This window comes from Apteryx mantelli, chromosome Z, assembly GCF_036417845.1.
Source record: "Apteryx mantelli isolate bAptMan1 chromosome Z, bAptMan1.hap1, whole genome shotgun sequence".
NCBI classification, from domain to species: Eukaryota; Metazoa; Chordata; class Aves; order Apterygiformes; family Apterygidae; genus Apteryx; species Apteryx mantelli.
This window is the reverse complement of record NC_090020.1, coordinates 85082393-85094007: the sequence shown is the minus strand read 5'-3', so window position 1 is coordinate 85094007 and position 11615 is coordinate 85082393. Positions and strand designations below refer to the sequence as shown.

The window sequence follows — 11615 nt, the reverse complement described above, 5'->3', positions numbered from 1 at the left end:
AAGAACCTTAATATTAAGTTTCCTTAAACTGAGTAAGGGACTTGGTGGCCCAGTGCTCCCCCTTGTTTTTAGTAACATTTTTATAAGCTTAGCTCTCAAATATCATTTTTCAAACTTGGATCTGCTTAAGCAGCAGAAAGCCTCTCTCCATTTAAAGTCACACAGTTATGCTATTTGACCTTGTCTGTAACATACCCTGCAACACTCCTCCCAGTAGAACAAGCAGCCGCTTCCAGGGCCGGTATCCCCAGAAGTTTGGGGTGAGAAACCGATGTGCAAAGCAAGTACAAAGGGAATGAACACAGCCCTAAACGCCACCTCAGCCCCATCTTGCCCAAATCCAGCCCCTCATTCTAAGCTTGTTTGTACTGTTGCAGGAAGCAGCGGAAAGTGCGCGTGTGCTGTTTAAAGGGAGAACAGGATTATTTGTTTTCAAAGAAAATTAAAGGAAGACCAAGCAGTTGATGTACTTACTAATGGCTGGGGCTATTCCACCTACTGATCCTGGTCCAGGGATGTTCCCTGCTACTGCTGCGGCTTGAGCAGCAGCAGCAGCTTGGGCAGTGGCAGCCTGCTGTTGCATCTGACGGTGACATTGGCGTAAATCAAAAACCTTTAAAAAAAATAAATATTGTACTATGTAGATTTGCCAGTGAAGGAAAGAATTCCTCAGCCTCCATCCCCCATAACCTGGACCATTCTGCCCTCCCAAAGCAATGTGCAGATTCGTCCTTCACCTGGGCAAGAGCAAACCTTCCCTGACTAGTTTAATTTCTAACAGAAATAATTCATTCAAGTGATTCTTACGGACTCTTACCTGATGTCAGCACAACTGGCTATACCAAAACCCAATCATTTAAAACTGCCCGAGATGAGCAGGCTAAAGCAGTATTCTAGGTGGAATCGATTACAGGATCAAAGTCTAAAGGATGCTACGGGCCGATGAAATCCAGGTTTTAGTTAAATCCTGGGATTGCCAGCAGTTAGGCACAGAAGTAAAAACGGAAGCCAGCAAGTCCAGCTTAACTTTGTTAGACTTTATACCTTTTCATTGCTTTACTGAAACACGATAGCCAATTTAAAAAGAAATAAGAACAACTGATAGGCCTGCAGTCGCAGTAGCCAGGTTTCAGGTTGCTGGCGTTTTACATTTTTGTGGTCAGGCTGGGCACTAAGATATATCAAGAACTCGGTTCTCATATCAGAAAGCTCTCATTAGAAAGAGGCTGGTGGTGTTTCTTTCACCTTCATTACACAACCTGCCTGCAAAAACAGAAGTTAAAAAGAATACAAAAACCCCAAATCACTGCAAATTTCATTTCAAACAGTTTCTCTCTAACTCAAGAATGATTTTGCAAGCGTGTAAGTTTATTTAAAGCCCTAAATAAAATTTGAAGTTTGGCAGAGGCACATCTAGTTAAGAATCTTCCCAGAAGTATTTGTTTCCAGGTAACTTTCTGTGACTTCTGCTTCATTAATTAGGTATTTTCATGTTGGTAACACTTTAAACACACACTTAACCACTCTTAAGTTGCATTTACACATACTTTTGTTCTGACTATTCTTGTTTGGGAGAGAAAGTGAAGAAAAAGATAATCCATGATCAAATTTTGCAGTAAATAGTTTAAAATCATAAAGCTGAAAATACAAAACCTGCTATGGAGATTGTTTGTAACAAAATACAAAATTAGTTGCTTCCCTAATACCTAAATGATACTTTCAGTTTAGAGTTATCAAAAAAAAGTCATTTAAGTGCCTTGGCAAATGGAAAGAGGGTTTTTGACCAAAATATTGCTTTTTTACAATGATCAAAGGTGAAATTACTTGGGTTGGATTTATTTTAGTCTCTCAAATCTTCTCTACCATTTACAAGAAACAAGTGTATGCTATTTTCCCCCAACTTTTTAATCTGAGAGCATCAAACCAACCTTTATATATGCACTTGGGTAAATCTTGTGAACAGCATCGCCTGGCGCACGCCCTGCTTCTCTATCCAGGTAGTAACTCTGAACGAAGACCGCGTGGTCACTGAGGCATCTAACCCACACGTCACCTTCTCCTTTGCACTCCAGCTGCACCCCTTTACCTATGTGCAACCTTGAAAAGGAAAACAGCTCCAATGCACTTATGTTTACACACCGTAGGTTAGATCCTTGCTAAATAAACCATAGAACAAGTTGCCGGCTCACTAGCCCGTGATACCACAGTTTGCATTCAGAAACACTCCGCTCGTACGAGGAGCTGAAATCAGAATCTCTTAACTATAATATACCATACAGTTATATAGAATCTGTAACGTCAAAAACCCATCTGTAATAACACATAAGATATATAGGAAACACAGAATGCAGAAGCAACGGTACTCAAGTAGTAACTAAAATAGCCGTAAACATGCTCACTAACACCACAGAGCTGGGATACCAAGCACGCGTTCGGGGTGCTATTCAGAGGTGTAAAATCCCACAAGCGTTCTAATACAGGAAGCCACTCAAGTACAGGTACAAAGTCACATTTTAACGCAGAACTGTATGTTCTTTTAGATCACGTTACAGAAGCCTAGCATTTTGATGACCACAATGCAACTTTGATTTTCCCGATGCAACGGTTTTGAAGAAACGGAATCATTTTATTCCTTTTCATTTCAAAGAGAAAAAAAAAAGAAGTTGCAAGATCACTTAGGTTCTCGGTGCTTCCGCATCAAAGAGCATGCACAGTAACAACGAACAAAAATCCAGCTAGCTCTCTCTATCACCCTTCCCTTGCCACTTTGACAAATTTATATATTGCATTTATTCTCACATTACTTCATTTGTGGTGCAGAGAGCTAGTGTTCAGCTTGCATGCATAATGGCACGAGTTGCTAATTTTATCCTTGAAAGCACGGTCTTTGAAAGCAGTGAAAAGCAATGTGCTGCTGCAAAGCACTAAAGGTCTTTGTCACACAGTTCACATTTTGAATGCATTAAGGTAGTGGCCTAGAAATACATATTCTGCTACAGCTAACTCTGCTCAAAAGTACACACCATACTTGTAATTTCAAAAGGGAGACACACACTGAAAACACAGCATAAAATATTATCAAGCACAACAGACAGCTGAAGCTTTTGGTATCTGCAGAATACCTTGCTCTCTCGATGGCTTCTGTTCTGTGCACGTTGGAAAGTTGGCCCAGGCAAAACCGGTCTCCTCCAGAAGGATCCACGTATCCGTCAACAGTAACAATGGGACAGCTTGAAGGAACCTTAAATGTTTCCCCAACTTGCACATCCATTTCAAAGTATGCGATTGAACACCAATATTCTGGAGCTAAAGATGACAGACAATTAACAGACTGAAATGTATATAAAAAACCCTAAAAACCCATCAGAGATGATCGATTAGGCCTTTTGTAGCTGCATTTTTCTCTCAGAGGAGGAGTGCACATGCCCATAAGCAAGCTTAGATGAACAAAGACACGTTTACTAGTAGAGAAAACACTACATGCTACAAAGACCACAGGCTTGGAGGTTTTATTTGATTGCGTACGAATGCTAGCGTCTTTACATATCCACTATGTTTTCCATATACAGTTAAGATGATCTCACAAATCTGCATACAGCTTATAATTCTAGTCGGATTTTGTAAGCCATCTGCACCCCTGTGCCTTATGACTGTGGTTTGGTTTTGTACTCCTCTAGCATAAAGCAGTAGCATATATATGCCTATCCACAGCTAGGCTGATAGAAACTAACTCTCAAGCAGACCTTGCTTGAGAGAGAAAGGTAACCACCTCCTAAGTGAAGTGAGTTTTCTCCATCCTCTCTGCAAGGCAAACGGGCTTTGGAAAGAAGGGCAAAGGGGAAAAACATCTCAAAGATCAGATACTGATCTTATCAGCAAACAAGAAAGGCATCGGAAAAAAACAGTATTAAGCAAGGGAGCGGAACAAAATGACATGTTTTAATAACAAAGAGGAGCTTCAACTTGTACTAGTTTAAAAAGAAAAACTAGCTACAAACAAAAGATGGCGCTTGGAAGGAGCTGCCACGTGAAGAAGGGAAACCCTGACTCCTTAGAGGATGCTACTGAAACCCAAACGCTCAAGTAAGGAAACCTGACGACACAACATGATGTTATGTACATTAATCTGCCGCTTTTGTGCTAGCCGAGAGCAATTGGCTTTTCAAGTCCTCTGCAAAGCGTGTTGTGAGCACTTTAAGTGTTTCTGTTTTCAGACACATAAATCCAAAAGTTTCCATAAGCTTAAGTTACTGGGGGTTTCAGAGACTCACAGCACCTTTGTGGACCATTTCCACAAAAGGATAACACACAGCCCGCACTTCAGCGGCTCGTTGAAGAGGGCAAAGAAAATTATCAGTACCGTGTACTCAATTTAGGGGAAGCTGAAGCGACAGGACCTACACCTGCCTGGTAAGCAATCAGAAAAGAGAGCTCTTCCACTACCATTAACATAAAGAGTTATTCATTCATTTCAAACAGAAGCACATAAAACAACAGCACAGCAACTTGTCTTGAGAAACCATTATTTTGTTTTTATCAGAAAAGAATAAACCAGAGTGTTTGAATTCCTTAAAATTTTTCATTTTCAAACGAATACTCACGTGTCTGAGGAAATGATATTAATAGGGTGAAAATACGTATCGAGTACAATTTAGCTACAGTTAAATCCAGCCTGCAATTATCGCCCGCTCATTTCTGGTACTGGTTTAGTCACTGGCCAACAAAAAGTTACATTTTTAACCTTCTCGGCTGCGCAGCTCTCCCGGTGCGGGCGGCTGCTAACAGTGGGACACCACCTTGCACCCGCAGCGAGGCCAGCGCGCACCGCCGGGCAAGGCCCGCTTGCTTCCCCAAACTGCTCCAATTAGCGACCGTTAGCGAAGCCTCTGCGCTCTGATCCAAGGAGGGACGCAAGCGGCACAACGCTAGGTAGGGCAATACCTATCCTTTAGGATAGCGGGCGGTGATGATGGACTCCTAGCTCCGTGATGCTTCTAAGCAGGCACAAAAGCATAAGTCAGGCTCCTAGAAATTTCAATATCCAACCACTGGCTACGGAGTTCAGAAACCTCCAAGACTAGACAGCAGCTCAGTGCAGGTTTGAGGATTGTGATTTGATTTAGGAACCTAAATTAAGCTCAGTTCACACTGCTTTAAAACACAGAGGTGCAAATTCAAAAGGAGACTCATGACAAAAGGGTTCCTTCCTCCTCTCCTCCCCTTTGGAAAACATAGGCCACATATTTCAGAGTACTTGCTATGAGAAATTAGACTCAAAACAAAGTTATTAGTTTCCAGAATACGTAGCGCACCATTTTAGAAGATTTCACTTACCAGGATGATTTGATATAGGAGGCTGGAATGCAAGTTCATTGTGAACTGGCCCTTTAAAAGAAAGCAAGCAATTTATTTTACATGAGGAAAAATATTTTCTTTTTTTATTCTGCTTTCCTATGGAAACAAGGCTTGTGAGAGGATGCCAGATTCAGAAATTTTGGGGATTTGTGATATACTAGCCAAATCTGGCAGAGGAGATGAACGTCCAGAGAAGAGCTACAATCTTGCAGGCTGCCTGAAAATTCAGGAGTTGAATAGAGCAAGCAACTCGGTTAGTATCCCATGAGGAAAGGCTGCAGTATAAGCATAACAGCTATCCATGCTGCTCAAGCCAGAGCCAGCTCCAGGAGACAGCAGAAACTAGGTGTATCGTGGAGCTGTAACAGAAAGATGACTTAGGCTTCGGTCCCAGCTCCAAGTTGGGCAAGGAGAGAATCCCTGAGTAGGGGCACGTGACGTGATGCTGCCAGAAACCAAGCTTTATTGGTTTCACCATTCACAGAACAAGTTGCCCAGGATGCTGCGGACTTCAAAGAATCACAGACTGGTTGAGGTTGGAAGGGATCTCTGGAGGGACCTACAACCCCCCTGCTCAAGCAGAGTCACCTAGAGCAGGTTGCCCAGGACCCTGTCCAGACGGCTTTTGAATATCTCCAAGGATGGAGACTCCACAACCTCTCTGGGCAACCTGTTCCAGTGCTCTGTCACCCTCACAGGAAAGAAGTTTTTCCTCATGTTCAGATGGAACTGTCTGTGTTTCAGTTTGTGCCTGTTGCCTCTCGTCCTATCGCTGGGTGCCACTGAAAAGAGTCAGGCCCCATCCTCTTGACACCTTCCCTGACTTGGCCATACAGAAACATTTTCTGAAGACAGGAGGGGGGCAAAAAAAGCCCTAGAAAACTAATTTTCTAAAGAAAAAAAAAATTGAATATGGTCTTGGTAAAGGTCAGTTTGTTCTCTCCACTTTTGTAAGTTAAATAAGTCCCTTACAGGCAGCACAGAACAAGGAGACTTAAACATAATTTTGTAAGTAACGGCAGCTTCTCCAACAAGATGTCAAAACAGGCGTTTTTGGTAGGTGTCAAAAGATGAGACTTTCTGAAGTGAGAAGAGGCAGCAGCCAAGAAAAGCACTATGTGGTATCACCATTCAGTTACAAATATTAATTATGGAAAGATACATGCACTGAAAGACATTTATAGAGCATCTACAGCACCAGTACGGTTTTTCAGTCCTGGTATTTCTGACAAGAAAGATGAGAAATGAAGTGGGATCCTAATAGAACAGAATAATTAAATTTAATAACCAGATCTAAAACACAATTTTTCTTCATAAAGACAACTTGGAAAGTCATTCTAACATTACCTCACATTATATTCTCTCCTCAACTAGCCCAAGAACAACGACTGCTGCACACAGATTAACTGGTTAAGTACTATATTAGGAAATCCAGAACTATTCCAGCTTTTTGCCATTCCCGACTGCCAAAATTAAGAAAAAAAATTTATCTGGAGGGTTTTGGGGGTTTTTTTGCACTGTACTCTTAAACAATGCACATATTCTGCTAGGCACTTAGAGCAGAAATTTGGTAATTTTTTTCCTTCCCCAACTCCTGTACCATAACAGGAGAGGTTACAGTCTTATTTCATAGCCCAGAGAGATTTTTCAAGTTCACGTGCCAAATGCACTCATGAATCAGGCTGTCGCAAGACCATTCTGCTGACAAGTATTTACTGCACAGGTTTTCAAAAAGTTCTTTTAAACTGGCTAGTACACACGGACGAACATGTCCTCCAAAGTTTAGAGTACTCTATTATTAAGACAAGATGAGACTTCAAAACTTGTAGAGAACAAAAACAGCAACCTCAAAATTTTGAAGGAAAAAGATCCAAGCAACACATTCTGCATCACCTTTTGGACAAAGGTTTTTCAGTTCCAAGGAAGTATTTATTGCAAAATTACAGAGGCTTATAAACCAGAGGTTTAAAAAGGAAGCATTATTTTTGTTAGTTACAGTAAAACAGCTACAGTGTAGATGGTGTCACTATAGCTATCTGAATTTTTGGTCTCTTCTCTGCTGCTTTAACTGAAAGAAGTCCCTTAAGCTTGTACATTTAACTGTCAGAATATACTGTAGTAACTGTAGTTTCATAACAAGAAAGATTAGGTTTTGGGGGACAGGGGGAGTAATCACAAGCGAGTTCCTACCATTAAAAATAGTGAAAATAAATGATTTTCTAATCTACATTACTTACAGTAATGTCCAGGATGCATAGGTGGATGATGCTGAAGATGGCCATTCTGGTGGTGAGGTATGGTAGGTGTGTAGGCTGCCGTTCGACTTCCAGTCCAAGTTGTAGTACTATCTAGAAAAAGAAAGGAGTTGTTGGTTTTTAAGGGAGCTTTTCCGCATCTTATTTCTAATCCTCTATTTCTCCTGAACATTTGGAAACCGGTTTTAGAAAACTAAGAAGAGTGCACATATGTATATACTCACTGTGACGGTAAGTAGCTGGCTGAGCTGTAAACCCATTCTGCTGAGCTCCTGGCTGAGGCCCTGAAGCAATCTGTAAGAGTCCATCACTATGGCTACCTGTCAATATACTGGGAGGTTGACCTGGTAAAAGAACACACTACCTATTCATGAACGTTCCAAATTTTTAATTAAGAAGAGCTCAGCCCTACTGGGTAGGAAAATACACCCAACTGAGGGCACTGCAATACAGTTTGTTTTCGGTACTTTTTTTGCACCCCCCAGAGTGTCTTAGGAAACTTCGAGCAAGATGCTTTTTGTCAGCTAATTTTGACTCTGAGACACCCTTTATATTTTAGGAGTAGAAGTATGCAGAGAAGTCTATTTATCGACAGCATCTTTGTTTTGTTCACATCTCATTTTTCAATTTGAAAGGAAAGCAGAGGTGCTAAAGGTTTTATTGAATATGCAGGCCAACAGTTTGCCCAATAAGTGCTTATTTTCAGCGTGTTATTACTACTCCTCCTAATGAGGACACTCGCTTAAATATGTGTTCCTCCAAAACATACTGAAGAGTATTTTATTTTTACAAATAGCGCTGGAACACAGCTGCATACATCACTGGACTCCTCTCTGGGAAAGCTGCTGGGGTTTGGGGGTTTTTTTGTTTGTTTGTTTTCTCCCAAATAAGTGATTCAAGACTTGTCTAGGGTTTAAAGTAAAGCTACAGAAATTTCAGAACAGGTTAACAGAATTTGATTTTAAAAGGCTTCAGCTCAGCCATCAACACTAAACTGATAAGCAGTTTCACAACTAGATTTGCACTCTCAAACTCGTCTGGCCAGCAGAACTTAAGACATTCAAAACTTGCACTAAAACCTAAAACCGAGGTTTTTCCTGTCCCCTTGGCTCCAACAATTATAGCACTGATGAGAAAAAGTTATTGCCTTTGCACAACAGTTTTTTAATCAAAACAGTTAAGCCACCTATCCTTTTTTTCCTCTGGAGAAACATACAAACAACATCTCTCAGCCTGGCAAAACTATCATTAGTTTTAACAGAAAAGTCAGCAGCTAAAATTAAAGAACATAATGATAAATATCATGCCACCATAATCTAAAACTGACAGCATGAAATCCATTATATTCACATACCTTTGATGCTTAAGTGATGCAGAGTATACGAAAGCCCTCCAAACTTCGTGGTTTCTCTAAGTTAGGACTGCAGGACAGTGCCCAAGTAACATGGGCATGCTCTACTGTCCCGCTAAACTCAAGTGTGAGGTTTGATGCTGGTTACTCTTCCATGTGTACCAAATACACACAGAGCAGTCAGAAAAAAAACTTAGATACAGCACCTTAATGGACTTACGAAGATATTAATTAAGGCTGTAACTTTGGCAGCACAGTGGGCAGTTACAAAAAGAAGCAGGTGAAACCTGGAAGACTCATTCTCTCAGCTTAAAACCCACTGAAGAGAATTGTCTGGGAACCTCCCAATACTGCCACCTTCAAACAAATCAGTTTGTCGCCCCACTTGCTGTTGTAATAAAATATTAAGATTCTCCCATTACTACAGCAATTATTCCAATATCAGCCACATTACTTTGCGGCAATGGTCAACAGCTTAACATTGTATCACTGAACCTCTTGGACTATTCAAACCAGTCTTGCAACATTCATGCAGCGTCAGTCTCATCGTTGAAAAAGAAAGGGTTTACTAGAGAAGGTTATTCAGATGAAGCTGCAAGTAAATCCTCATTTTAATGCTTACAAAACTGCCTAGATCATGTTATCGCTATATTGTATCAGTGTAATCTGGCAGCAATATCTCCCGTGCGAGACCTATTTTTGGCAAGATCAGTGGTTATCTTTAGCTTTTCACATTTTTATGGTTTAGTATTCCGTATAATCTCAATGATCTTACTTGTTGAAGCCACAGGAATGTTGGGAAAGTTAGTGGTGCTGGTAGTGCTAGCCTCAGCAGGAGCTAACATGGCCGGGGTGCTGTAAGGCTCTGTAGATGCTCGGTTACTTGGTGGATGCTGGATGGTTTGGACTGAATGGCCTTCAGCAGACGACAAGGACGGCTGCCCCTCGTAGTCATGAACGTATTCATCTTTCACCAACATGCTTGATGGAGCTGTGAAGAAGCAAACACTTAAATATGCAAAGCAAACTTATTTGCAAGATTTAACTATAAATTGCACTACTACTTTCAAGCAATAACAATGCTATTAAAACTACTGGGTGGAGCATTTAATCTATATGAACATTGCTAAAACACTGAGAAACATCCTTTAAATTACAAATAAACACTTAAAACCAGCAGCAGGAAATTTTAAAGCATAACTGGATGGCAAACCAAAGCATTTATTTTGCTTACTGCTTTCAAACAAGCAGTTTAGCCCCAAAGTAGTACATTCCCAACTCATTTTGCTTTCTATTCCGTCAGTGCATGATTGGACATGGTTAAAAAAAAGGAGAGGGGGAACATGCTTTTTGACAAGTGCCTGAGTATATGTTACTGCAGTAACAGAACAGTTCCTATTAAAAGAGTCAGAACATACAAGGCATAAGCTTCCTATGAAAAATATAATTCATGAACACTGCATATAAAAACCTTTAAGTTTCCCTTAAAAAAATTTTAAGCAACTCCCATTGTAATCGACCAGAAACAACAAATTCACATTCAAAGATTATATAGCGCCTACTCCACCTTCTCCAGCATAGCCATTAATTCATAATATTCCACATACAGCATAAGGAAATTACTACCATCACCACCACAAGAATTTATTTCTACATATTCTGTTGAGCATGTTAAACTCTCAAACTACATTAAATCCCATGTTCATTTTTAAAGCAGCCTTAAATATATTAAAATATGACTGTAATTTTCTGTCTCCCACTGCAAAAAAACAGTAGCACGGCAATGAAAGACATAGGTACTTAATTACTGGTCTTTATGTTTTGATACTGTATAAAAGATCATTTTTCAGAAAACACTAGCAACTTATGCAAATCAGCAGAAATGAACACCCAAGTTAAAGCTTACATTAGCAGTTTGATTTAAGTCACTTTTGCTTGAACATTTCTAATAACGTACAAGCACAGGGTTACAAAAATCCACTTCTCTATGCATTTCCTCTAAAAGAAAGCACTCTAGTTTTGAAATAAAGCAGTTACCAGCTGCACAGTTTCAGTGATTCCTGACTATGTCAAACTTAATGTCCAATTCCTCTCAAGTTTTAAACATTTCCCCCATAATTTTCAGAGCGAGCAATAAGATTAGACTGCTTCATTCAATTGCATATTAATTGCGGAATTTTTATTTGCAAGTCCTACTGTTTACTTGCTAAACTACTTATTAAATAATAAGCATCTATTATTCCCAATTCAGGTAATTAGTATATCATACTACTACAGGTGTTTTTTTATTTGGGTTTTTTTTTTGTTAGCAGCATTCCCCAGTGATGACTTTTTGGTTTTTATTTGGTGAGGTTTATAAGTTGTAGGTGATGAAAACAGGACATACCTACAAGCTGAACTGAGGTCTTTACTGAAAGGATCGATCAATATATTAGCCTCTCCTACACTGCTTAAAGTTTTCCAGAACTGGTGAGATAAACACATTTCCACCTGCTCTTTATCCTCCCTCCCCAAAAGATACATAGGTGTAAGTAAACTGAGTATATATTTAAGAGTCTAATACAGTTTGTACCCATAGAAACGGTAAACAGAACTACTTACTAGAACTCTGTAGTGTCAGTCCTGAGAGATCTTTATAAAAAAAGAAAAAAGAG

General features: G+C 40.0%; 1 protein-coding gene across 3 annotated transcripts in view; it reads right to left on the bottom strand.

Moving 5' to 3' along the window:
- SMAD4 (SMAD family member 4) overlaps positions 1-11615 on the bottom strand; it is a 29189-nt gene that overhangs the window by 6016 nt on the left and 11558 nt on the right. For 2 of the 3 annotated variants that reach the window (XM_067316475.1, XM_067316476.1), the window contains exons 4-10: positions 11563-11592; positions 9737-9952; positions 7593-7703; positions 5335-5385; positions 3123-3306; positions 1929-2097; positions 475-613 (exon numbers count right to left, since the gene is read on the bottom strand). In XM_067316475.1, coding sequence (XP_067172576.1) covers positions 475-613; positions 1929-2097; positions 3123-3306; positions 5335-5385; positions 7593-7703; positions 9737-9952; positions 11563-11592 — 900 coding nt within the window. Of the gene's footprint in view, positions 1-474; positions 614-1928; positions 2098-3122; positions 3307-5334; positions 5386-7592; positions 7704-7834; positions 7955-9736; positions 9953-11562; positions 11593-11615 lie in introns of all 3 variants that reach the window. The other variant, XM_067316477.1, reaches the window with a different exon arrangement.